Source organism: Pagrus major, chromosome 8 (assembly GCF_040436345.1).
Source record: "Pagrus major chromosome 8, Pma_NU_1.0".
NCBI classification, from domain to species: domain Eukaryota; kingdom Metazoa; phylum Chordata; class Actinopteri; order Spariformes; family Sparidae; genus Pagrus; species Pagrus major.
In genome coordinates, this window is record NC_133222.1 from 32708216 (window position 1) to 32732665 (window position 24450).

General features: G+C 40.0%; 1 protein-coding gene across 1 annotated transcript; it reads right to left on the reverse strand.

The window, feature by feature from the left end:
* Window positions 1-1071: 1071 nt before the first annotated feature.
* n4bp1 (nedd4 binding protein 1) lies at window positions 1072-23081 on the reverse strand. Its single transcript, XM_073472285.1, has 12 exons — window positions 22569-23081; window positions 18500-18727; window positions 17885-18058; window positions 14672-15186; window positions 13472-13829; window positions 12450-12785; window positions 11433-11668; window positions 6388-6518; window positions 5696-5792; window positions 5065-5172; window positions 4110-4211; window positions 1072-3647 (listed from the first exon to the last, which is right to left on the reverse strand). Exons 1-12 carry the CDS (start codon window positions 22878-22880, stop codon window positions 3272-3274), a joined length of 2973 nt encoding a protein of 990 aa, XP_073328386.1. The 5' UTR covers window positions 22881-23081; the 3' UTR covers window positions 1072-3271.
* Between the last annotated feature and the right edge of the window lie 1369 nt (window positions 23082-24450).

A 24450-nucleotide genomic window follows, 5' to 3' on the forward strand; every position in this document is an offset into this window, starting at 1 on the left:
ATCTCGGTCATCACACATCACCACCCTGGTTAAAAAAGCACAGAAAAGGCTTTATTTCCTATGGAAACTTAAAAAGGCCAAATTCTGGAGTAAGACTCTCGTCAACTTTTACAGAGGAGCGATAGAAAGCATCCTGACTGGAAACATCACAGTCTGGCGTGGTTCATGCTCGGCCCAGGACAGGAAGGCTATACAGCAGGTGATGAAAACCACCCAGAACATCACTGGTACCCATCTACAGAGCATCAGTGAAGTGAGACGTCTGCACAGAGCCCAAAGGATACTAAAAGATGACACCCAACCCAGCCACAGTCTGTTCATCCTGCTGCTGTCTGGCAAAAGATACAGAAGTATCTGCTGGAGTACCACCAGACACGTGTGTATCTTAGTGTGGTCGTCAGTGTTTTTTCATCACTCATGGCACGACAAAAAATGTCAGTGGAAACTGCCGTATGTTGAGGAAAATCATCTTGATCTAGGAAAGAAATCGAAGAGCTCACGGAACGACTCAGAAGTGCAACAACTGAAAACAAAAATGTAGACGTATAGAAAATATATTAGTTTGTTTAAAAAAAAAAAAGACTTATAGAATGTATTTAATTTGTAACCACTGTAAATTTATGGTTCAACATTTTGGGAAATACACCGTTCACTTTCCTTTCAAGAGTAAATGAGTGAATTGACACCATTCTCATGTCTGAATGATAAATATGAAGCTGTTAGCACAATTTAGCACAAAGACAGTAAACAATCAGCCTGGGTCGGTCCAAAGGTAATAAAATCCAACCACCTGCACCTCTAAAGCTCACTTATTAACTCGTTGTTGGGCGAAATTACATTTTTCTATTTTTGACCAGGACCAGTAACTTTCTGAAGCTAAGCTAACCAGCTGCTCAGGTAACTCTTGGAAAGAAAGTGAGTAAGCTCATTTTGCAAAATGTCAAACTTTTGTTTTAAATGGGTAATGTTAAACCTTTGGCCATCACAGTAATGCATCTTCATAAAAAATATAATCAAAAAGCAAAATGCAGATGAGCGAGCAGGTGAATAAACAGTAGAATGAGAAAAAAGTAATGGGGACTGCCGCATTTATTTTATTTTCTCAACATACATAAAACCATATGTGCGCCGTAGCCAAAAATGCTTGTATTTACAAAAAAGAAAATCAATATACACAAAAGAATTATAATACAACAAAAGAGAAATAAATCCTTCGGTAATCCTTACAACAACAGAACAAGTACGAACAAAACTTATTTTTTGACACCTTGTAAAGTTTTTGTGCAGATATTCTTTTATTACAAGGAAATAAAGTGTTTATATATTACAAAACTCAGATGCACATCAAATATGCAAGCTGCGGCACACATTCTCTGGGTGTATGAGGGTAAAAAAAACACAAGCTTTCTGAAGAATCATCAATGAAACCTTGTTTTACTCACTACACCTTTTCTTACCTTCAGTGCATTAAATGTATCTATCAAACACTAATTACAAATGGAACTTAAGTAAGTCTGTCGTCTTTGTAGGGTTTTTTTTTCTTCTGGTGAGCAAACGTATGGTGTGTGATTTACAAAGGAAGTGGGCCATTGACCTTAATCAACAAAATCCAAACTTTTGTAGTGTTTCCATCCAAAGCCTGACGGACTGGTGTACGTATTGCCTAAAAACTTGGCAAAAAAACTCTCAACCCATCTCAGAACAAAATGCTGCTGTAGAAGTAGTGACCGCATCCTCCTGTGACGAACAGTGTATCTAATAGGAACAACTGGTGCTGGGAACAGATTCAACCACATTTCAAATGTTTGTCACAGACTGTCAGAGCAGCAAATTCGGTTTGAGCACCTGAGTTCTTTCCAGAAACCAATTATCAACAGCAGGTTTGAGAAGCAACACAGAGCTACAAGAGAATGTGTCTAATCACAGAGGATATGGGGGTGGGGGTGGGTCATAGTGAGGATACTGAAGGTGAAAATTCCCTTCTGAGCATTGAGATTTCTGCCAAAACAATGACACTGTAAAGTAATGCATTATAACATATACTACACATATATTATAACATATTACACATGCCTACAGAGGGGAATTCTGGTATCTTTAAACCTGGGCCCTAAATTTACATGTTTTGGTGTGTAAGTGATTCTTACTAACCTAAAGTGTTAGAATCAGTCCCGTAGATCGGCTCAGCTGGCCGTAGCTGTAATGTAATTCAACGAACGTCAAAGTTATGTCCACTTAAAGTCCTGCTACTACTTAACTTTTGAGAGTTTCTAGTCTTTCTAGTTATAAAAATGATCTTTTTCTTGAACAACAAAGTCCCTCTCTGTAGGAATCGTTTCTGTGTTGTCGGCAGCAAGAACGGACACAACTTTGACAGTCGGAGGTTCCCCAAAGGATTATATTGTAGCTATTTGCCTGCTGAGGCCATCTACTGGACCCATTCAAAAACTTTTGCCAAGTATGAATCACTTACACACCAAAACATGAAAATATCAGGCCCAGATTTAATGTGGTAAACTGAAATTAAAGTACTATCCAACCTTGGCTTTTTAGGATTCCAGTTACTAACAGTGATTTATGATGCTTTATCTGGTGATCTTATGTTTTCTGACAGTACACTGTCAAGGAAAAAGGAGAAAACAAAATTGGTCAGCACTCCTTGTTGATGCTGAATGACTCCAAACTCCTGAAACTGCTCCCTGACTGGCACTACACTTCTGTTTAAGAACATAACAAGTGTATAACTCATGTGTTGGAAAAAACAAACAAACATGCAAAACCTGTAAATGTCCCAAATTGTAGAGAGCTTGTATATTCAGAAAGGCGTCCGAGTCTGATGGTAGACAATCATGTGCCGAGCTGGAGCTCCAGTTCACTGTTCTTGGTCTAAAACACTTTCTCCAGGGGCTGTTTGCAAAATTGAAGGATCCTGTGGACTGTTGTCGAGGATCTGCAAAGATGTATTACTATCCGGTATAGACTTTGCTGCTTGACAAATATAGCATTTGTTAACATTTTGCATGTGTTGTTCACCTTCAACAACTTGAGAGCAAAGAAAAAGGGATAGAGAAAGAGAAACAATACTTGAAGCCAACAGCAGCTAGTTTGATGACCAGTCTTCATGTAAAATAATATTTAGACTGTCCATGTCCTCCAGGCTGGAAGAAATGCTGAAATAAATTATTTTTTATGCTGACGTGTATACGTTTATTCTTGCATGTGTGTACATGGACTGTGTGTGTCTGTTGACTCTCATTGCTGTGCCAGTTATTTATCCCAGCAGCAGCCCAGACAAGGCGTTCAGGTCTCTCATGTAGGGGTTGTCGTCGAGGATGCGGTCGATCCGCTGCTTCTGGTCGGGGAAGATGTCGTACAGCTTTCGTTTCAGCTCTGACGTCTCTCCCGGCGACCGCTGTGGAGGGGGAGAGGGCGAGGGGGAAGGGGAACGGCGGGGCGGGTGCCATTCAGGAGGACCAGAGTGGGGCCAGTGTGAAGTAGGGTGGGCCATCATGGAGGGCGGTGGCCAGGGCATGGTGGCGGGGGTCCGAGGAGCCGAGTGGACGGCCTGGACGTAAGCCGGCTGCTGCTGCTGGGATGACTGCCGTAAGTCTGGGAGTCTCAAAGGGGGAGGGGTGACTGGAGCCCTCCTGACATGGAGAACCATAAAGAGAGAAAGAGTGTGAAGGGATGTGATGGAGAACATTCAAGGTGATTTACTTATCAATATACAACACAGGTCTGCACAACAAAATGAAAGTCTGTAAACTTCTTCTACACAAACACAGAACATATATACAGCTATTTATGTACATTTTTATATCACAACGTAGTGCATATAACTTCATATAACTTCATATTAAAAGTTCCACCTGTCCTCCCCTCGTTTCAGCAATAAAGCCAAAAAAATAACAGTTGAGGAAACAAAAATGCAGCGAAATGTGAAGGAGCTACTGGCTGCTGCATCTGCATGCGCTGCCGTTGCCATAGCATGTGCAAACAGGCAACATTTGCTGCAAAGTCCAAACAGTAGTTCAACATGTATTAAGTCATGGCAATGGTTTCCTCTGGGCCTGAACCTTACATACAGTACATCTTCAGGCAAAACATACCTGTTGTCTTTACGCAGGAACATGTCTAGATGAGGTCCGTCTCTCCCCAGAGGGTCATCAGGAATCATGAAGTGGTCCTCCACAAAAGTAAACTGAAGCAACCTATAAATGAAAAGGAAGCAAATATGTCTATTTCATGAAGTGAAATGTGACTTCTCTTTGATTTATAATATTTCTGAACAACAAATACCAAGTTTGAATTCTATCACACAGAGTATAGCATTATAAGGTCACACATAGGTCGAACCATAAACGGGGCTAAAGACTGTGGAACATCCTCACACACAAAACTACCAAAGCCTCCCTTTACGCTCTGTATTATAAACCTTTGAAAGAAAACCTTCCAAACTTTATTTATTTGTATATCTTAAGACAGTGGTTCACAAACTTTTTCGGCTGGGCCCCCTTTTGTAGATAACAATATTTTCAAGCCCCTCAAGCGATACAAAAACACTTCTTCTGCTTGCGAACTCCTATAAAATGTATTTTGAACATTGTCGGTAATTAAATAGAACTGCAACTTCAGTGGGACATCGTTACATAGTTATATAGTTTAATGAAGTTGTCGTGGTTTTAATCATTATTTAAATTGATAGTATTATATAGTTTATTCTCTGGATTCTTTCTCTGGATGATAATTTCATTTAAAATCAAATACAAATCAATCTTCTTTTTCATGAGCATCAGTTTTACACATTAGAAGTTGAACAATGTTCCTGATTCTGCCCCCACTTTTTTCCTTGTGAATGTGAATTTGTCCTTCAGGTTCTGTTGGTTTGTTCTTCCTTTTAAGCACAAGATAATTGATAAATGGAAATAAAGTGGCAGTAAATAAAAATTACATCCTTAACATGCGTCATCCAGCTGCCTTAGTGGACTTTCCCAGTATCACGTTAGGTAATGGAACGTCCAACTAAATGACTCACTGAGCTGTGTACACATAACACACAATCACCTCTCTTGAATGATCTTGCGCCAGGTGTCCGAGGTGTCGACAAAGTCCCTCAGGTTGTCATTGGTTACGATGATCCCGTCTGTTTTTTCTGCGAGGTGGAGCAGGAACCTGATGGAGAAAGAGAAAGAGCAAGATTAGACACAAGACTTTCCCCGAGTTAAAAGAGTCAGACGCAGGGTCCACAGAGGGGAATCCACCAGTGGAGGAACACTTTGTGTGCTGAGTCAGCAGTTACTGTCATATTCTAAAATTCATAATAAACCAGACGTCTGTTAGATCTGTTCACTGCTGAGTCAGCTTACTCGTCTCCGTTATGAAAATACAGTATGACTATAGTTGATGATGGGTAGGTTGAGAGTAGAAGGACACACTGTTCTATATTTGTATAGGTGGAGATAATTCATAATGGAACCAAAATGCCCAGAGATGACCGAATGGTTCAATCCCCGACTCTGAGGAAGCATGTGTTTCCCCACTGCTCCACTCTGGCTGCATTCTAACTGCTGTCTCAAAATAAAAAATTTAGGGTTGGCGTATACTCACCGTGTCTGGTTTAATTAAAGCTGTGTGTGTGTGTGTGTGTGTGTGTGTGTGTGTGTATGTGTGTGTGTGTGTGTGTGTGTGTGTGTACCTGTCATCATGTGAGGATATCCTCTGGCCACAGACCTCTCTGGAGGGAGTGAAGGAGAGCAGTCTCAGGTCTTCTAGCTGGTTTAGGAAATGTTGTTCTGTGATGAAAGAAAAGAGCAATTACATGTATAATACTAGTTATATTACTAGTTTTCATTCCCAGGACTCCTGAAGTGGGAACATTAAATTATATTGCCACTTTAAACCAGCTACAGCAACATGTAAAATAATTTAATAGTGAGCAGAACTCCCTGTGCACACATGCAACAAATAACGTGAAGATCAAACTTAACCAATGACAATAAAATGACTTTACTGTTAATTCATCAGGCGTGACAATGCTTTTAGCCTGTGCAAGCAAACCTGAAGAAGCTACAGGTGAAACTCATTGTTCACACCTTATAAATTCACAGTCAGTGTGCAGTGGTTCATTTAGATCATGTAAAAGTATGTATTAGAACAGACTGGTACCTGAACATTACATTTTAAATGAAAGCATGGACAGTGTGTGTAAAAAGCTCTACACCCTCTGTATACACACTCAAACATGCTTAAAGCTGAAAGTCTGCTCTTTAACCTGCTAGTCGCAGTTTCTTTACGAATCCAATGTGCTACAGTAGAAAGACAAGACAATGTAAAACATCAGCGTTCTTTTTCTTGAAGACTGCCCTGTAAACACCTGCACATTTGTACCTGTTGTGAGCCGGTCTCTCTTCTGACGCCACTGAGGGACAAAGACTGTGATCTCCCTGTGACCCCGCCTCCAAAACGTCTCCACGGCCAGCGCTATTCCTCGACAGGAGAAGAACCGATGAAGACCGTGACTGGAGGGATGGGGACAAAAAGAAGACAGACAGTGAAAATCATGGGGTGAGATTGACAACGCTACAGTTTACATTGTCCGAACCACAGAGGTCTATAACTGATAAAAATGGTAGAGATGTGGTTTAAGTACTCATGTAAGAAGCTAAATAAGGAAGGAAAACCACAAAAAACAACAATTAAGAGGAACTTAGGCCCAGAAGACTAGCATATAAAGGCGCCGTAAGTTTGTAGTGCTACAGCAATCTTATTACTTTACTCCAATGGGTTCCATAAAGTGAGGTATGCAGAGTTTAAATTTTGGTAAAAGAAAGCACTTGTGTTGTTCGTACTTATGTTGGCAGATGCTATGAGTTGAGGTGTCAGAATCCCTACATACTAGATCACAACAAGAAATATCACAACTCAATATTGTTCAAACATTTTGTCTAAAAGCACCACTCTCTTCTTTACTCTGTGGCCCAACAAGAAAATGACTTCTCTGATCTACCGTTAGTGTCATTAATGAGATATGAAAGCATCAGACAAGCATTTTAGATGATTAATATGCAAAACTGTAACTTTACTGTAAACTGAAATAACATCATGAAAATAAAAATTAAATAATATGTATATATGTATGTAATAATAATATGTAATAATATATAGTGTGTGACTCAGATGTTTTCTACCAGGCAGTTATTATAAATAAACATTGTGATTGGTCTCTATATGAATCGGCACTCAAATACACGACATGTCACACCATCAGCTGACTCAGTTTGGTGTTGACGTGCATGGTCTGTTTGCACACGTCAGTCAGCTGTAAAACAACAAATGGGTAGCTAGGGCAGAAAACCACAAAACAAACCCAACAACAAACACCAACAGAGATGAGAAACTCCCTGAGCAGCCAGCCTCACCGAACAGGAAGCTGGCTGCTGCTGCATGCCGCAGGCCCGACGCACAAGTGACATCCTCGGAAATGATTTATTTTTAAGTGTTTTGTGGATTATTTATTTTTATCAGTGCATTTTGGTAATTTATGTAATGGGTTAAAGTAAATGCCTCAGAACCTTTCCACTGATCATCGCCTCAGGGTAAACACAGAAGACATCTGTTTTACGAACAGTGATCACCAACTTATGGTTCAACTTATTTTTATGTTGGAGTAATCATCTAGTGAACAGGATTATTTGGAGAAATATTTCACTCTGTGTCTCAAATCTCAAAGTAGAGCTGCAATACATGAAGAAGAGTAATGTAACCATTTGGCTGCCACAATACTCAGTTTCCTTCACAGGAGTGTCACATTATCACTGTGATGGACTACAGCTCTAGACTAAATTGCCGACTTGATTTGTGAATGAAAAAAGACTGCAGCTGCAAACTGATGTTCTCAGAGAGATAAAACTGTTCTAAATGGTCAAATTGTTAAACTTATGAATGGAGCCTCTGTTCATTCTTTTTCCTTGTCATGTGAATTTCTGTCACTTATGTCTCTACTGGTAACTTCCTTGTGCACTGGGCTTCTTATCTTGATCAGCAATCTGGCCTCACATGAGCTGTGGTAAACAGTTTGTGTGGCTGCTTTTTACACTCAGTGGCATAGCACTTAATATTTAGCAGGTCACTGGCAAAGTGATGTAGGTCCGGCCAAACAACAACAACAACAAAAAATAAAAGGTTTCATTGGACCCCTGGCACACATAGTGACGCAATAAGCTAAGGGTAGTTACACCTGATGTGAATGAGGTAGAAAAATAAATGATCCACAAACAGTATCGGCCTCAACTTGAATCTATATTACAACAACTAGCAACAATATTTCATGTTGATGATGAATGAGAATGAGTGAGAAGACAGAGTCACTCTTCCTGAAAACAAGAAGAAGATTGTGGAAGTGAATGGAAATTTTCCATGATGTAATTTGATATTGCTCAGGCTACAGGGTCTGACAGGACTCGCTGTCCTTGTATTTGCGTAGTGTGCGTACATATTACAAACTTGCTTTTGGTGCCATGGTATTACAGCAGAGACATTCAAATACAAGGTAGAGAACACACAGACAGACAGACAGACAGACAGACAGACGGACCTTTGTTCAGACCTGCAATGCAAACCCAAGGGAAGTTCCACCGATTGTTGAAAGAGAAAGTGATGAATGACATCACAGCAGGAAGAGATTACACAACCAGTAAAATCACCGTGGATACCTGAACGTAACCTGACCAGGGAAAACCTCCACACCTCAGTAGAAACAGTGTACATGACCTAATAACCTCCTTCAGGAACATGACATATTCTGATCCACAAACCTGCACTGGGGACGGTATCATCAACAAGCAGTGATGGAATGTACCAAAGTACATTTACTCAAGTACTGTACTGAGTAGAGTTTGAGGTTCATGTACTACTTGAGTACTTCCATTATCTGCTACTTTATACTGCAACTTCACTACATTTTGGAGGCACAAATGTTAGTTTTTACTCCACTGCAGTTATTTGAAAACTTTAGCTATAGTTACTTTGCAGATTGCAAGCTGCATCAGAGCCAAGGGAGCGCATTTTAAAATTAATTTATTTTAATCAGCCATCAGATAAAAACAACACTTATTCTCATTAACTGATCAATAATGGCGTTTTATTCTCAATAAATATTAAATTACAAAAAGAAAAGAAAACACTAAGAACAATTATATTTACAGATTGAGGTAAAATGTTTAAAATACTTCATTGTCTTGTCTGCATTTTTACAAAACTTGAGGAAGAGTGCAGTGCTGTCAACACATTTTTATGTGTGTGTGTCTCAATTCACATTACCTAATGAAACCAATACTGATGAACAGTCATTCATCCTGTATGAAAGATGTCAAGTCAGAGGTGACTGTACTACTCTGTTTGGGCAAACTTCTGGTAAGGAGGGATTCAGGGGAAAAATGGTGGAAGAATGGAAGTGAGACAGAACGTGAACGGAAGTGATTGCAAAAGTGAGAAGTCAAGACAAGGTCATCCAGGATGAACAGTGTGACGACACATCAGCATACAGAGAAAGAAAAACTGCACTTCATCCTTCCTTGTATGAAACGTCGCTCCTTGTCGTTTCTGCTTTATCCAGTAATTGTGCAACATACAGATTTTTACTAGAAAATGCCTTTCTTCTGAAAAACACCCCCATACTACACACCCACTCATCGATATCATATGGTCAAAACTGCTTATACACTGCTGGGCACACTTACACTCACACACAGAAGTGATGAGTAACAACATTACGTGAAAGTGTGGGTGAAGTTTTGGTGCGCCTACACAAAAGGAGTTGTAGCTGCGACCTACGCACCTTACCAGATGGTTTGTTTAGTTTGAGGGAATGAGTGTGTGTGAGAGTGTGTGTAACTGATGATGATAGCATGTTGATGGGAAGGGTGATGGCTTTGTGTGCAAAAAGGAAAAATGTGGTGCAGGTACTTTAGGTGTGAAATTACAATTGTCATTACAGGAGCTGCCACTCTGTTTTTACACTCAATCCAGTAAGAAATGCTGCATGTGAGCCGGAAGATATAGCAATGTCCTTTGATGTTTGCTTATATACTTTTATCACCTTTTACTAGGTAGCCATAGAGCCCCCTTTTGTACTCACTCATAGATACCAGCCACCTTAAATACACCTATGTTTTCATCAAGACCTATACATTATTCACTGGGAAATTCAAGAAAAACATCCCAAAACACCCAATGTTATCTTTCCATGTTAAAGAAAGTGAGAAAACATTCCTGGATGTGTCCCTCTACCCGCACCAAAAAGTAAATTGGGTCTATTCTGGGCCGAGACCCATCCTCCATCCGAGTTTTGTGGATATCCATTCAGTTATTTTTGTGTAATCCTGCTGACAAACCCACCAACCAACACAGGTGAGAACATAACCTCCTTGGCGGAGGTAAAAATATCATCTTCCTGATCAAAGCAAAGACTCTAGTAATGGGTAAAGACTTCTTAACAAGTGCAGGTACACCTGAGTCTTTAGCAGTCTGTAGCCACTCTGGAGGTTATTATGTGCTTTGTATGTTGCCCTCAAGCCAGAGTGTCAGCAGTAGACTGTTTTCTAACGATTTTTACAGTTGATAGATGTTCAGTTTCATAGATATCCTGGTTCTCTTCTTGCTTTTTAAACAGGTCAAGAGCTGGCCCAGTTTTAAATCAATTTTAGTTAAAGTGTAAAAATACAAATAAATAAACATTATTACTGTAAATAATTCTGGCATGTAAATATTTCACATATAATCTGGTTTAACTTTTTCCATTTTACATATATAAATTGTGTCTCCAATTTAGGAAATTGAGTCTAAAAGTACTAGAAGTGACACAAATATCCTCTGAGCTGAGCTAATGTTATGTGCACTGCAGGCGCGCAAAAATAAAACAAAAAATCCCCCGACCAAAAGCCACAATGCTGTCAGACTGACACCCGATCAAGAAATGTGATAAGAGCCAAGTACGCAGATGAGAGATTTTGAAACCGATTTAAAACTTGGGGACAGCACTTCGCTCTCTTTGAGCTGCCGAGTCTCAAAAATCATAGAGACATAAATTGACCATTTGCTTGGCTCTAAGTCGGTAGATTTGATGTGCATCTGAAGGATTTTTCTTTGGCTAAACCCTTGGATACACATTTTCTACCACTGGAAGGTTTCTCAGTTATGCGACACTTCAATGACATTAAATACATTTCTTTAAATCATTTAAAAACATTTTTTGGAAGAATAATTTGTGTGGATAGTCCTTCCTGGTATGAAAAGGCCAGATTTTTTTACTTAAATGTCCTTCTCATACGTCAACGTAAGGACAGATCCCGCTTTATGACAGCACAGTGCTTTTGGGCAAAGAAGCCAAGACCATTTTAGTTATTTGCTTATGTGTGTGTGTGATGCAGACTCACGCCATAGCAACGTTGCTGCCATCTATGATGATATGTCTGAGCTCCTGACGTCCCGGCTCATTTGGCAGCTTCAGAGTGTAGGGAGTCCTGAGTGACTGATGGAAACGCGCCAAACCAGTCACTGGGGGCGGCGGGGGGTCGTTTGCAGGAGGAGTCCTTGCTCCGATCCCGTGAAACCCTGTGTGGCCGATGGTCTGATAAGCAGAGGCTGAGGGCCGGGGGATTGGCTGAGCCGACTGAGGAGGACGACAAAATATACATTTGTAAAATAACAAAGACAAGAAGGTGATTTATGAAATAATTCAGCACCCATCCAAGTCCTCACAATGAGCGGGCACATTTACGATCATATCAAAATTCGTGCGAGTTTGGAGCTGAGTGGCAAAACAAAACAAGTTTTTTGACATAATAAAATAAACATTGCAGTACAACTTTTTACTTTTCCTACAATTGATTAAGTTTAAGTATAAAAGTTGGTCAAACAAATTGAAAACCTTTCTGCCTACAGAAATAACGCTCCTTGTTCAACTGAAAATAACTTACGTCAGATAAATCAGTTGGTTAACACTAGCTCATCTCTTCAAATTAATAGAAATATTACCTCATTTTGTGTCGTTATTAATCAGTCTCATCCTGACGTAAAACTGATTAATTTACCTAATGACTCATCATTAGCATTACAAGCTAAAACTGACTCATTGTGAAATAATATAATGAGCAGCTCTTTGTTGGCTGCGTTTCCCAGGATATTCAGGAAATTCCCAAATCCAGCAGCAAGCTAGGAAACTAATCCTGTTAACCCAACATGCTTAGTATATCCCCTCCAGACATAATTTCAGACGTTTCACATACTCTGCTCTCGTTTTGACTAATTACTGTGTATGTAGTTAAATTAAGTTAAATCATCTTTTTTAAAAAATCAAAAAAGTCATTTTTAACTACAAAAGTTTAACTGCAGGGCACAAGATGTCCTACTTCACTGACATGTGTGGAGGGGGACTTTGAGGTAAAACCTACACTGGGGGTAGAAGCTAAGGAGGTGGTGGTGGCTGTCAACCACTGAGGCGTGCTGCGCAGCGCTGTCACACTCTCAACTTTGACTGATCCTCCCAATGTCTGTGTCCCTCCTCTCGACAGGTAGTCCCTCTGTGAGACGCCGCCCCCGCCCCGCGCCAAGTAGTCTGTTCTGGATCCTGACTGGGTGTCCAGGTGTGCCACTGTCATCATCCGGGGCGTCCTGCTATCTGCTGTTTTGGTATTCATGGGGATGACATCATCGTCATCATCAATGTTAATAACCTCGTAGTTTCCTGCTCCTCCTTGAGCACTCGAACTCCTCTTGATAGTGATGGCCTGAAATGAGATTTGATATGATTTTTGTTATTTGGGGAGATAAACTGCATGAATTACAGTAAATTCTGCAGTCTGGATTGATAATATTAACTCGAAAATTACATTTTCAACATCATACATTGTTCATACACCATAAAGATATGTCTTAATCAGTAAGAAATCAATGCCTTATAATTATGACCATATTAAATGCATCCATATTGTCAAACCATAAGTGAGATGATTTAATGGTAAATTTGAGGGCAGCTGGAGGAGCCAAAATGAGCAATAAAACGAGACAACAGTATGTGCTGTCATAACAAAAACAATTTCTAAGATCCATCGAGATGAGTCATGAGATATGAAGCAATTTATTGGAAATGATTTGAGATGAAGAGAGCAGAGTGGAGATATAAGATAAAATGGGTAGAGGAAGACTTTAAAGAAAACATTTAAAATGTGTCATAACGCGAGATGAAGGAAAATCGTGGCGAAGTATTTCATATGATATTATCTGATGTGTATCATGCAAAGAGCAACTTATTCTACATCTACAGTGTATTCCAATGATTTCAAACATTCAAACTCACACATGCTAAAAGAGCCAGGAACTTAGACATGGACATTTGATCCATGGGGCTAGATTAAAATTGGGTGTTTTATCAAAGAAAAAAGGACGCAACAGTCTCTCTGTGATGGTGGTGTACCTGCTGAGTGCTGGTCTCGCTGCCGCTGCACTGCCTGCGGTGGCCCAGACCATTACTACTGCCTCTGTGCTGGTTGGGCTTAATGTTCTCTTTAGACCTGCCCGGGTCTACCAACGCTCTGCTTCGCTCACGCTCCTTCTCCATGAATCGAGAAACCGTAGAGGAGGCGGACGACGACGACGAGGGAGTGTCTGAAGAGCGCACAGAGTTCAATCGTCTTTCTCTTTCACTTCCTTTTGACCCCTCTTCACAACGCTTGGTTTCCTCCACGATTTTCTCCAGAACGAGGAAGGTATCCTCTGTCTGTCCTGTCTCCTTGACAACACGCTCCACCACTTCCTGCTGGTAACCCATGGTTCTATAGAAATTGAGTTTCAACAAATGCTTTAGTAAGACAAGGCGGAAGTGCAGTGAGGTGATAAGAGAGGTGTTAAAGGATAGGTTTACAATTTCTCATTGCGGTCTAAAAACAATACTCACATGCCCATATGTGCACTGAAGGAGTTGGAGGTGGCTGTTATTGCTACTATTGTCCATACTATCAATGCGTTTCCAATGTAAGAGATGGGGGCAGTTCCAAAGTAAAAATGTTGTACATATGTAATTGTGCTCTAAATTTAACCAAGCTAATATGAGGTTCAGGCAGCCTGAAATAAAAAAAAACAAGCGACTATTTTCTAAAGTTATGCTTTTCTACGGGGAAAGAAAATGTCATTCTTCAAAGACATCATCATAGGATTGACTAACTCAGTCTGTTGAAGCCTTGTGTTAGCTTCAGCTGAACATCAGAATGTATTTTTGCACAAAATGAAGACTGTAAATTATGCCCCCCAACTCTTACATTAAAACACATTAAGCTAACTCTTTCTATGTAAATATGGAGATATGTGCACTCAGCCTGACTTGAAAAATGTGAACTTATCATTTAAGCTGCTTAGCAACTTCAGTAGATAGCTCCGCAACACAATATGTAGTCATCATAACATCAAAACTGCTACTTCTTCATATTATGTTGATAAGTTTAGTTTATTTTTGAAAATTTTTACCTTAAATCTTACACACTGCACCTTAAATCTAAAAGAGTTTATGACCTGATACAAAACCATGAATAGAAAAGAAAAAACATGGTCAACCTGCCTTAAGAATAGCCCTAATGTGATAATGAATTGCGTTGCATATTCAAACTTTTATGAGCTTTACCTGAAGAAATTGACCAGGCAGCGGAGGTTGGTTTCTGGGCTGACTGCCTCCCCATCATCTGAAATGCCTTCACTGGAGTCCAACATGATTGGACCTACTACTGTGTTTGCTTTAGCTGAAGAGGACAGGGACGATGAAGCAGAGGGCGTTTTGGATCTACAGCTGCTACTGCTCCCCCGGCCCTCTCTGTCCCTCTGTCGCTCCCTCTCTCTCGCTCTCTCGGGCGACTCGTCCCTCCGTTCCAGAGAGTACTGTCTCTTTGTGTCCCGAGTCTCGCTCTCAGATGAGCGCCGCTTGTGTGATGGCCGAGTGCCGTTGAGCAGGATGGCTTCGGGGCTGAGGGCTATCCCTCCTCCCGCTTTAACTCCTCCGCCAACAGATGCTGCTCCGGGCCCTTTCTCCTCAAAGCTGGTGTCCAGGATTCGGTTGGAGAGCTCCGTCACAGGGGTGCTACTCTGCGAGCGGTCCTGGTCGACCTCCACCATGCTGGGATGCAGCGTCTGGTTGAGCTGAGCCTGGGAGAGGAAACATATGACAATCAAATTAATCACGGTTAAGAAAGTACAGTAAAAAAAGTCCCCTCATATAAAAACACTTGCAATGGTCATGGTTTCTATTGTACTTCCCTCTGTGCACTACATGGTTCTCCTTACAAAAACCAGAGCTCCAGTTCAAAAAGATCCATGAAATTCTTATTCACTGCGCAGCTGCCAAAATGCCCTGACTTGCTCTGAATTAGAACAGCTGCCAAATGCACAATATTAACACTTGGACAGCAACACAAAGAAGCTTTTATAAACATTTTACATAGTCGATTTACACTGAAGGGTTTGAAACTTCTAAAATGCAAGTCAAATTAAATCAATTGTCGCAGCATTTTCAGAACTAAAAGAGACACAACAAAAACTGCACACCATTATAAGATCGTACGTTTATGTGAGAAGCCTGAAAAATGTCACTGTGTAAGAACAATAGTTTGATGACAAGGAGGAATGCTCACGTTTCTCAAAAGCTCAGACAGCCTTATATTTATACACGCTGTGATGTATAATTTGTACATGTTCACTAACCCTGAGATCAGGCTAAAACAAAGATAAAACAATGTCAGCTGTCAAAAATACACATCACAAGCTTTGTTTGCTCTCGGAAATGTTTAGTTCTGGAGATGAGAGCTTTCTGTCGAGGAGGAACAATACAAACCTGCATTGTTGTGACTAATATAAAAGTATCCTGCAGCCAAGGACAAACAGGCCTTCACAGCAGTGGCGTAGGCAGACACAACATTTGGACAGGCCTGTAAAAAAAACTGTATAGGCTTAGGTATTTTGTTTTGTTTCCATGATCATCCCGCTATCCCAAACCTACTAAGGTGATCTGGAAGAAAAACAAAAGCCACCTTAAGCATAATATCTATTTTTTTCCCCCCGATATTAGTGCCAGATCATGAACACAGGCTTCCCATAATAGGCTTCAATATACACTTGGCAGGCGAAACTGTGATAAGAGTAAAAAATGACAGCTGGGATGTCACACCATCAAGCAGCTTACTTCACATGTCCCCAAACAAACAGAAATGTATGAACTTTACCGTTTTAAATGCAAAGCCAACAATTTGTGTAAACAAATTATTCTCACAAACAAATGGAGACAAACAATACAACAATCCTAAAACTCCATGGCCACGGCTGGCACAAGGCACTGTTTTATTTGACCGTGGGTGGTTTGTGGGGCAGAGCTGCCAGCTTACATCACAAGGCACAGACATAGAGTTAAACACGTAGATGATTTCTTTGTTGTGTCTACTTTGAATCTGGTGTCCACATTACTATTCCACATCACTGTAGCTCCTGATTCTTCATGACTTCACTAATTTGGTTGCAACAACACAGTCAGTCAGCTTCACTGGTGCTCTTCACTACTGTGAGGCAGTGACATCCAAGTTCCTTATGCCATGTTAGGCCATCAGCCCCTCTCTGAGCTTGACTGGCTGAGTTATCTCTGAACTTCATGAAGTCAATCTTGAGGTTTTCAATCTGACTAATGCAGTCAGTTAAAGATAAGATTGAAGACTGAAGTCCTCTTGCTGTAAAATCTGGAAATAAGACCTTTGCTGGTCTGAACCTGATGTAAGAGAGCATCAGCTTAGGCTGACCACCTTGTTCTGAAAGTGCCCTTACTGAGTGGTCCAGATTTTGAACTCCAGTATGCATCAATTCATTCATTCCAACTTCAGACACTGTAGCTCAGAGACTCAAACATCTCTGTTGGCACCAGTCATTAATGTGTGCAACTGATTAACAGTGTCAAAAAGTGCTTACATGGCCTGGGACTTGACCTGCTGTGCAGAAGACTAAGTTAAGGTGCTGATAGTTGCAGTGTACATAAAACTGTATCTCAAAAAGTCTGTCTGAAAATGGTGTGCACCCCTCCTCTATTTCCTGACAGAACAAAAGCACTGTCAAAGCAGAAACCCATGGGTCCAAACCCAGTAGCTTAAGCACTTTGAGAATCCTCTGTGAAATTTCCTCTGCTGACATGTCAGCGGTTTTCACAAACCCATCAGCCCTCTCTTTTATTACTTCATCATTTATGTAGCAAACACACACGTCAACCAGTTCAAGCTTTAGACTCATGTTTGTGTCTGCCTTTATCTTCTGTTATGATTAAGTGGCTTGTGAAAGTGGCATTTTGAGGGAGCTGTGAAGGCTGGTTCTCGACTGCAGGGTCACATTTTGTGATGAACTAAAACAAATCAAAAAAGTTCCCTGCCTTTTAGAGCCTTCTCTGTTTCTCTGTGTCCTTTGAGTTGAATGTCTTGTTTGCCACTCAGCATACCAATATCCAATGCCACTTTAACATGATGACAGTTTTCCTCTTAAAAAACTTTATTCCTAGCATCACCATGAATCTGGTTAAATACAGTGTCATGACTGGCACATGGCCTAAGCTTCTAATTTTGATGGAGCAGTCACATGTTGATTTTAAGGGTTAGGGCAGGACACCTACCCTATTAAAACTTAAAATCTCAGAGGCCATTGTAAAAAATCCACTTAGAGGTCATAATCCAAATAACCCAGCAGATACATTTTACACTTTTCCAAATTTGCTCCAATTTTTTTTTATTCAAAGGTACTATAAGGAGATCAAGTTCCAGCTGGACACATTGATTACGCTGTGCTGTAATAAATCACATGGAAAAAGTTATACACTGACCAGGGACGATGTGTTTGTGGTAGTGGGGCTATGAGCCAGTCCCAGTAGCTCTTCCTTCAGGGCACTGGGCAGCAGAAGAAGCTCCATAGTGTACTTATCATCCCTTTCCTCCACAAAGGACTTGAATGATCGTTTCACTGCAGGCTCTCTGTCACTCGGTAGACTTCGCTTCTCCTGGAACACACACGTCATGCTTTACTGTATTTTTTTTGTTCTAAATAGGGTGGAACTAATGACTGAGTTATTTTTGATTAATCTGCTATTAAACTTGTTTATTAAATAATTAATAATTTGATCTATTAATGAAAATAATCTTCAAAAGGCTTGTTTTATCTTAATATCTGAGAAGCTGGAACCAGCTAGTTTTGGTATGTCTGTAAAATATAAATCTTAAATGATGAATTTGCTGTAAAAATTTGCTGTAAAATGAACTATCCACAATCAAAAAAGTATTCAATGGGCTTAAGAAAATATTCCTCTCTAACTTGTAGAATTACATTCAAGATGCATCTTACAGATGTACAGAACGTTGAGGAGCCTAGGTGACTGAAAAGACCCTTGTCTCTAAACCTCTAATAGAGTGAACTACTACTACAGATTTTAAGTTTATCCTACCTGGAAGAGTGCTACAAATTGCTGAACTCTGCTCTGGGCCATCACTACAGGCTCGGCCCGGCCCAACAGCCGCAGGCGGCCTGGCTCGGGCACCACGACTTCGGCACTTGTGTCCCGTATCAGCCTGTCCAGGAAGAGGCCCCGAGCACCAGCAAAAATACAGTGCATGTCCACAGGGTACCGCTCTTCTTTCTGCAGTTCAGGGTCGCAGAGTCCTCGAACATATTCCTGCAAGACGAGGAGATAAATAATCTGTTATTGCATTTTATCATATACGATGAGAAATGCTTTTTGCAGCTTGAAAAACTTATTTTGAGAATAGTAAGAAATGGATGTGGCCTTTTAAAAAAAGCACAAATGCACACAGTAGCTAATAAAATTGATCTGGTAAAGGCCAAACAGAACTCTCCAGAGTCCTACAGTGCAACAATTTTAGTGACACATGCTCCTAAAATGTGATTTTGTTGTATTCAGATTGAAGCACATTCACCAAAAAGAATAAATACATTTATTTTTGAGGGCCCTATTAGTTCAGAAACACACACATGCACGCACGCACGCCCCCTGATGTAGAGCAGTAGAGCTGAAACGTGCTGAAACCAAACACTTGTCATTGATTCAGGGAATGTCCTGGCTATGGGAAATGTTCGGATGAATCAGCTGCAGGTGGTTGCGGTAACTTCCTTACAGATACTGTGTCACATTTCTTTAATGTGTAAACAAAAATACTGAGTGTAAAATGACTCGACAATGACACAGTGTCACAGAGTGAAACAAATGGCAGACTTCCAGACTCTGAGAACAAAATCAGAAATTGAATGCAGTATCCAAACTGTAGAAGCTGTAGTGCTGTAGAGATGTCCTGGCTGACTAATCTTGTTCTCCATATGCAAGACATGTCTGTTTGGTACAGACCTGATTAATGTCACATCATCATCATCATCATCATCATCATTTTAATAGTTTTTTCAGTGGAAATTAAAATTGTGATGCAAAAATGATCAGTCAGACCAATCACGAATCATATAATCACATAAATATCTGTCAAAATAATCACAATATGATTATTTAAACCATATTGTGCATATTTGCTTATCAACAATACTGAATTCTACCTTATTAGTAGTATTAAAAATATAATATATTTTACGTCTATATTAAGTTTAACGTCTGTCAGGACATGGTATTTTGTGAAATTATAATAAAAACCCCTTCTGTGTATTTTTGGACCTCACTGCTTCCCAGCGATCCAGTGTCGCCTGTGTGACATCAGTCAGTTGGCAGCTGGCCGCTTTGCATTTTTGGTATTACAGCAAATGGAAGGGCTTTCATCAGTGGGCCATAGGCTCAAACATCATTGTGTTTCCTCATTTAGCGATAGATAGTGACTTAACAGATATTTATTTACATGAAAATCTTTATTACTTTGAGATTATTACTTCACGCGTCATTGTAATTGATAGTCATGGTAAAATGTGTAATACGCATTATAAAGTGAAACAGTTTTATTTTCTGAGATGGTTATCATACCGAGAAATCTAACACTGTTATAACCTGGGTATAGTGATGTGACTGATTGGGGAGAAACCAATTTGACAACATACTTTCCATTTGAGTGATGCTACATCAAACATAGGGGACTCAAGGACCTAAAAGCTACTTGCATCACTCACTGTGACCAACTCTCCCTCTGTGTAGCCAAAGCCAAAATACATTATAAAGCAAAAGATGACATATTCAGGTGTAAGATAGAAATGCTTGCCTGTTAGCCTTTCATTAGTCTTCAGTAAAACTATTTACAGTCAGTCACAAGCTGTATTGCATTTCTTTAAATCAGGCAGACAACTTTACATGTCAGACTTGCTGATGTTGTGAGAAGCAGCTGAAAGAGAAACAGTCAGGACTTTTTTTCACATCACGTGCAGCATTTTTCTCTCATGAAACAACCTTACAGTAAATGCTGTTATGGGAATTATGGCAGTGATTTCCCAAACTAGGAGAAGCACCAATATAACGTGGAATGGTCTTGAAGGAAGGCATTTATGACTCCTGTGTTCTCCTTTTCGTGACTTGAACGAGCTAACAGTGAAATTACCACTTCCACAACACATTCTCGGTTGATCGACAGAGCTTGGAACAGCTGGTTACAGGAGGAGCAGCTTACGCACAAAAGAGAGACTCATGACACAGGATGCAGAAGTGTGAATGATGATGGGAAATCACACAGGAATAAATAAATGCTGCAGATGTTGACAGCCATTTTGCAAATGGTTTAAAAATGTAGGGTAAGATCTCTATATGCGTCTCCTTTCAAACCGATGGCTATGTTACAAGTTGACTTGTGTGTAAAATGATGTGACTGAGTCACACAGAGCACTGTTTACTTATTTTGCTGTCACACTGTCCCACAGATTTAGCTAAATTGGATTTTTCACCTAAAGTAATCCTAAGAGCTTTGAAGCCATTTGAGAAGGTATACAGACAAATTAAAATAAAAAGTTTTAATTTCATGATGATTTGATTAAAAATGAAGTGTATGATAAACAGATAAAGACATAAAGGAATGTGGCTTATACAGGACTACAAGATTATTGGAATCACAAGCTCATAATGTACAATTCTATGCTAAATCAACAACAACAAAACTTCCCATGGGGACATCCCCAGCACCCAAAATCCAACAAAATGGAAGTTGCCAGTAAATATTCATTCGAAAGTAAGAGTTGCACAACTGATACTAGTGTGACATACTGTCTGTATGTATACATCTTCGCAATGTAAGAAATTCTACAATGATTGAGAAAGCAACAGAATCTTACAGTATGATGTAACATCTGTGTATGTACCTCTAAAATGGCAAAATACCATTTAAACAGGCATGCACGCTTAGTGGGAATGATCATTTTAGCATCACAATTTTCATTTATGCTGAAAAAACTATTTAATTCATAATAATGAGACATTTATTGGGGTCCAAACAAACATGTTTTCTTACATCTGGAGAACAAGATTAGTAGGTCAGGGCATCTCTGGCAGCACCACAGTACTTTGTTATTCTGCTGTTAAACACATTTTACCTACATCGAAAAACTGCAGCTTCTTGCAGGTTGGATATTGCATTCGGCCATATTATGATTTCGATAACATTCAGCTCAATTGTGTAGCCCAAATTTTCAAAATGCGGATTAATCATGTACGATAGGGACAAACACAAACTATAGCTGTAAACTCTAATACTGCACACAACTGAACTTTTAACTATTTAGTTCCTGTCACTTCCAGCTTTGTCATTATCATAAAATAATACACACGTTAATGATCCAAAATGTTTTATCTGGTTTCAGTTGTCTATTAAAAATGATTTTTTTTTTCAACTTTACTCTTCCGCCTTGTGCTGTTCTTTAGATTGCCTAGTAATGTAGCTGTCTGAGCTCACCTAACTTAAAACAGCCACAGCATATAAACATCATGAACCGACAAAACTAATTTGGAGAATGAAATGTCTATGACAGGTGTCGATAATATCTTTTGGTGGCCAGTGACAACTCTCATGAGACAATAAATTGACAAAATCAAATGTCATGACATTTTGGACCACAATGTCAGTGGTGTGGTGATAATTTGGTAACGCTATGACTACTTTTACTTTCATAGAATATCTGATCTGATCTGACCTGATCTGAAGTTAGGAGTGGGTGATATTTTGATAACCCTGTTTGAACTGCGTTGTGGGGGTTTAGATACATTTCTTTTCTGACTTGAACAAAGTTATCAATTTGTGGTGTAGCCTTTAAAGTCAACGAAAACACAGACACAACAGACACATGATGTTCTGTCCCAGCTCTGATGTTATGTTAGTTAGATATGATAATGAGATGGCTGATTAAACAGACTGGTGCTAATCACAGAACACTTATCCACCTGTTCATCAGTCACACGGTGCGGTACTGCCCGCGTGGTCGTTACTGGATATCTTATACTTAAATAAAAACTCAAAAACAACAGTGTCACAGTGAACTGCTGCCTTATCTATACAAAACGCAAGTGAAACAGTAAAACAAGACCTCACCTTTGCCTTCGACACGTCTTCTCTGTTTCCTCTGAGCTGCAGCCATATCTGCCGTGATGTTTTGCTACCGTGCGGCTGTCCCGTGTGGTCCAACAGACCGATAATGGTGAACGTTACTTTAAAAACCTGCTCCACTCGAGGCTTGGCACATTTCAGCTCCTCTTCTTTATCCTCCAGCACTGTAAACTCGTCCACAGTAGGGGCCTCCAGCTGCTGCCTGCCGCCTGACGCAGGGAGCCTGCTGGTCGGCTGCTCCGGGCACGCTAGCTCGGTGACTCGTCTCATCCCGAGGAGGGGCCGCGTTGTTGACATTCCGCCTCTCAGTCTGACGGTCGCTCCTGACGACGACGTCTCAATATTCAGACCCGTCGGCGCTGTTAGGAGCCTTTGGCGTTTTCATGGTCTGTTTTGGTTTGTACTACACACGAACGAAGCGACGTTTACAGTGTCTAACGACATGAACACAGAGGTAGAGCTAGCTTAACAACTCGGAAGCCCCGAGTGACGTATCCGGAAAGTCCCAGTGATTGCGTCATCAAAGCTGGACGGCATCTGTGCGTGCTCCTCACGGTGAGTGCAAGATGTTTATCTGTCGAAGTGTTGTGAAAACACACTATCAAAACAACACGCGGAGTGACCTATATTCCTACGACATCAAATTCGTAGATGAAGATGCTGTTAGATTACAATGTTAATTTTGTAAAACCACCGATACGTATTTCTGCTGCGTCTAAAATGTCAGAAAATGAGCAGCTGATGGCAGCTTGGTTGAAGAGGGTTAGGGTTAGCTGTGCTGGCCCTGCACTGAAAGCTTATTTTGTGGCCATGTCTTGTTGAGGGACTCTTTGAGTATGTAATTTGCAGAGCTTTACTACTTTGGGTTATATTGCGCTCACATGATACATATGCCTAATTAAATGGTGTATAATGAAGTTACTATAAACAAAATATGTGCTTTTTGTAGCACAGTTCTGGACATGATGGAAACATTGTCCATCAATTTCAGTCAGTTTAAGTTTTTATTTGATATCCTGATAAGGTTCTTTAATTTTTTTCTTCATTATGGCTCTTAAACTACAGTCAGACCTATAGTCTCATTAAAGTATGATGGAGAATTTTAATATTTAAAGTATTAATGAGGTAATAATACAAACTAGGAAATATTTATTTTCTCCATAAGTGAATAAACAAGCTGTTCTCAGAGGAAAATAAGGTCCCCAGAACACTGTTTGAAGCTAGAAATGTGGCAGGGTCCGCCACATATAAACAAAGTAAAACAGTATGAAACTGTGTTGTCCTTTAAGGTCAGTTTGTTTATTCAGTTTATGCACTCATGAAAACAAAGAGTTTGTCTATTTAGTTTGTTTAAGCCTGAAGAAAATCAGTCAGTGATCTTTCTATTCTGATTTTAAAAAATTTCCCCAAAACTACATAGTGCACCTTAAAAGTAACATTACATTCACTCGCTTTATTCAGTGTATCATACGTCATAGAGATTCTTGTATCATCATGTCATCAGATAATGTGCGTGTGATACTTGGTCAGTGTCGTCCCTAAATTCCTTATTGTTTTGGGAGTCTGGAATCTCTTCAAGACTCATCTTATCTGTAGCTCCAGATACCCAGTGTCTGTTAACATAAGCATGCCAAGTGTGCAGAACAGTGAGTTACCATGTCAGTGCACAGATTAAACAATCTTATGAGATGCATAATAAAACATTCCTGTATGATCATGAATTTCTCGTACAGCGACGTCACTGAAAGGCTGGCTGTGTTTGAGTTGTGTGGTTCACTTTAAGTACAGATTTATTCATGACTTATCTATCTGGTAAAGTCAACGACAGTGTCCCTGTAATATGTCCCATAAAGAGGAATTCAAATAA

Bases quoted from the DNA above. Each gene is read 5' to 3' on its own strand.
- n4bp1 (XM_073472285.1), bottom strand. From the start codon at position 22,880: ATGTCAACAACGCGGCCCCTCCTCGGGATGAGACGAGTCACCGAGCTA. The intron at 18,059-18,499 runs GTAGGATAAACT...TGTGTGTTCCAG, and splicing joins AATTTGTAGCACTCTTCCAG to GAGAAGCGAAGTCTACCGAG. The intron at 15,187-17,884 runs GTCAGTGTATAA...TTCCTCTCCCAG, and splicing joins CCACAAACACATCGTCCCTG to GCTCAGCTCAACCAGACGCT.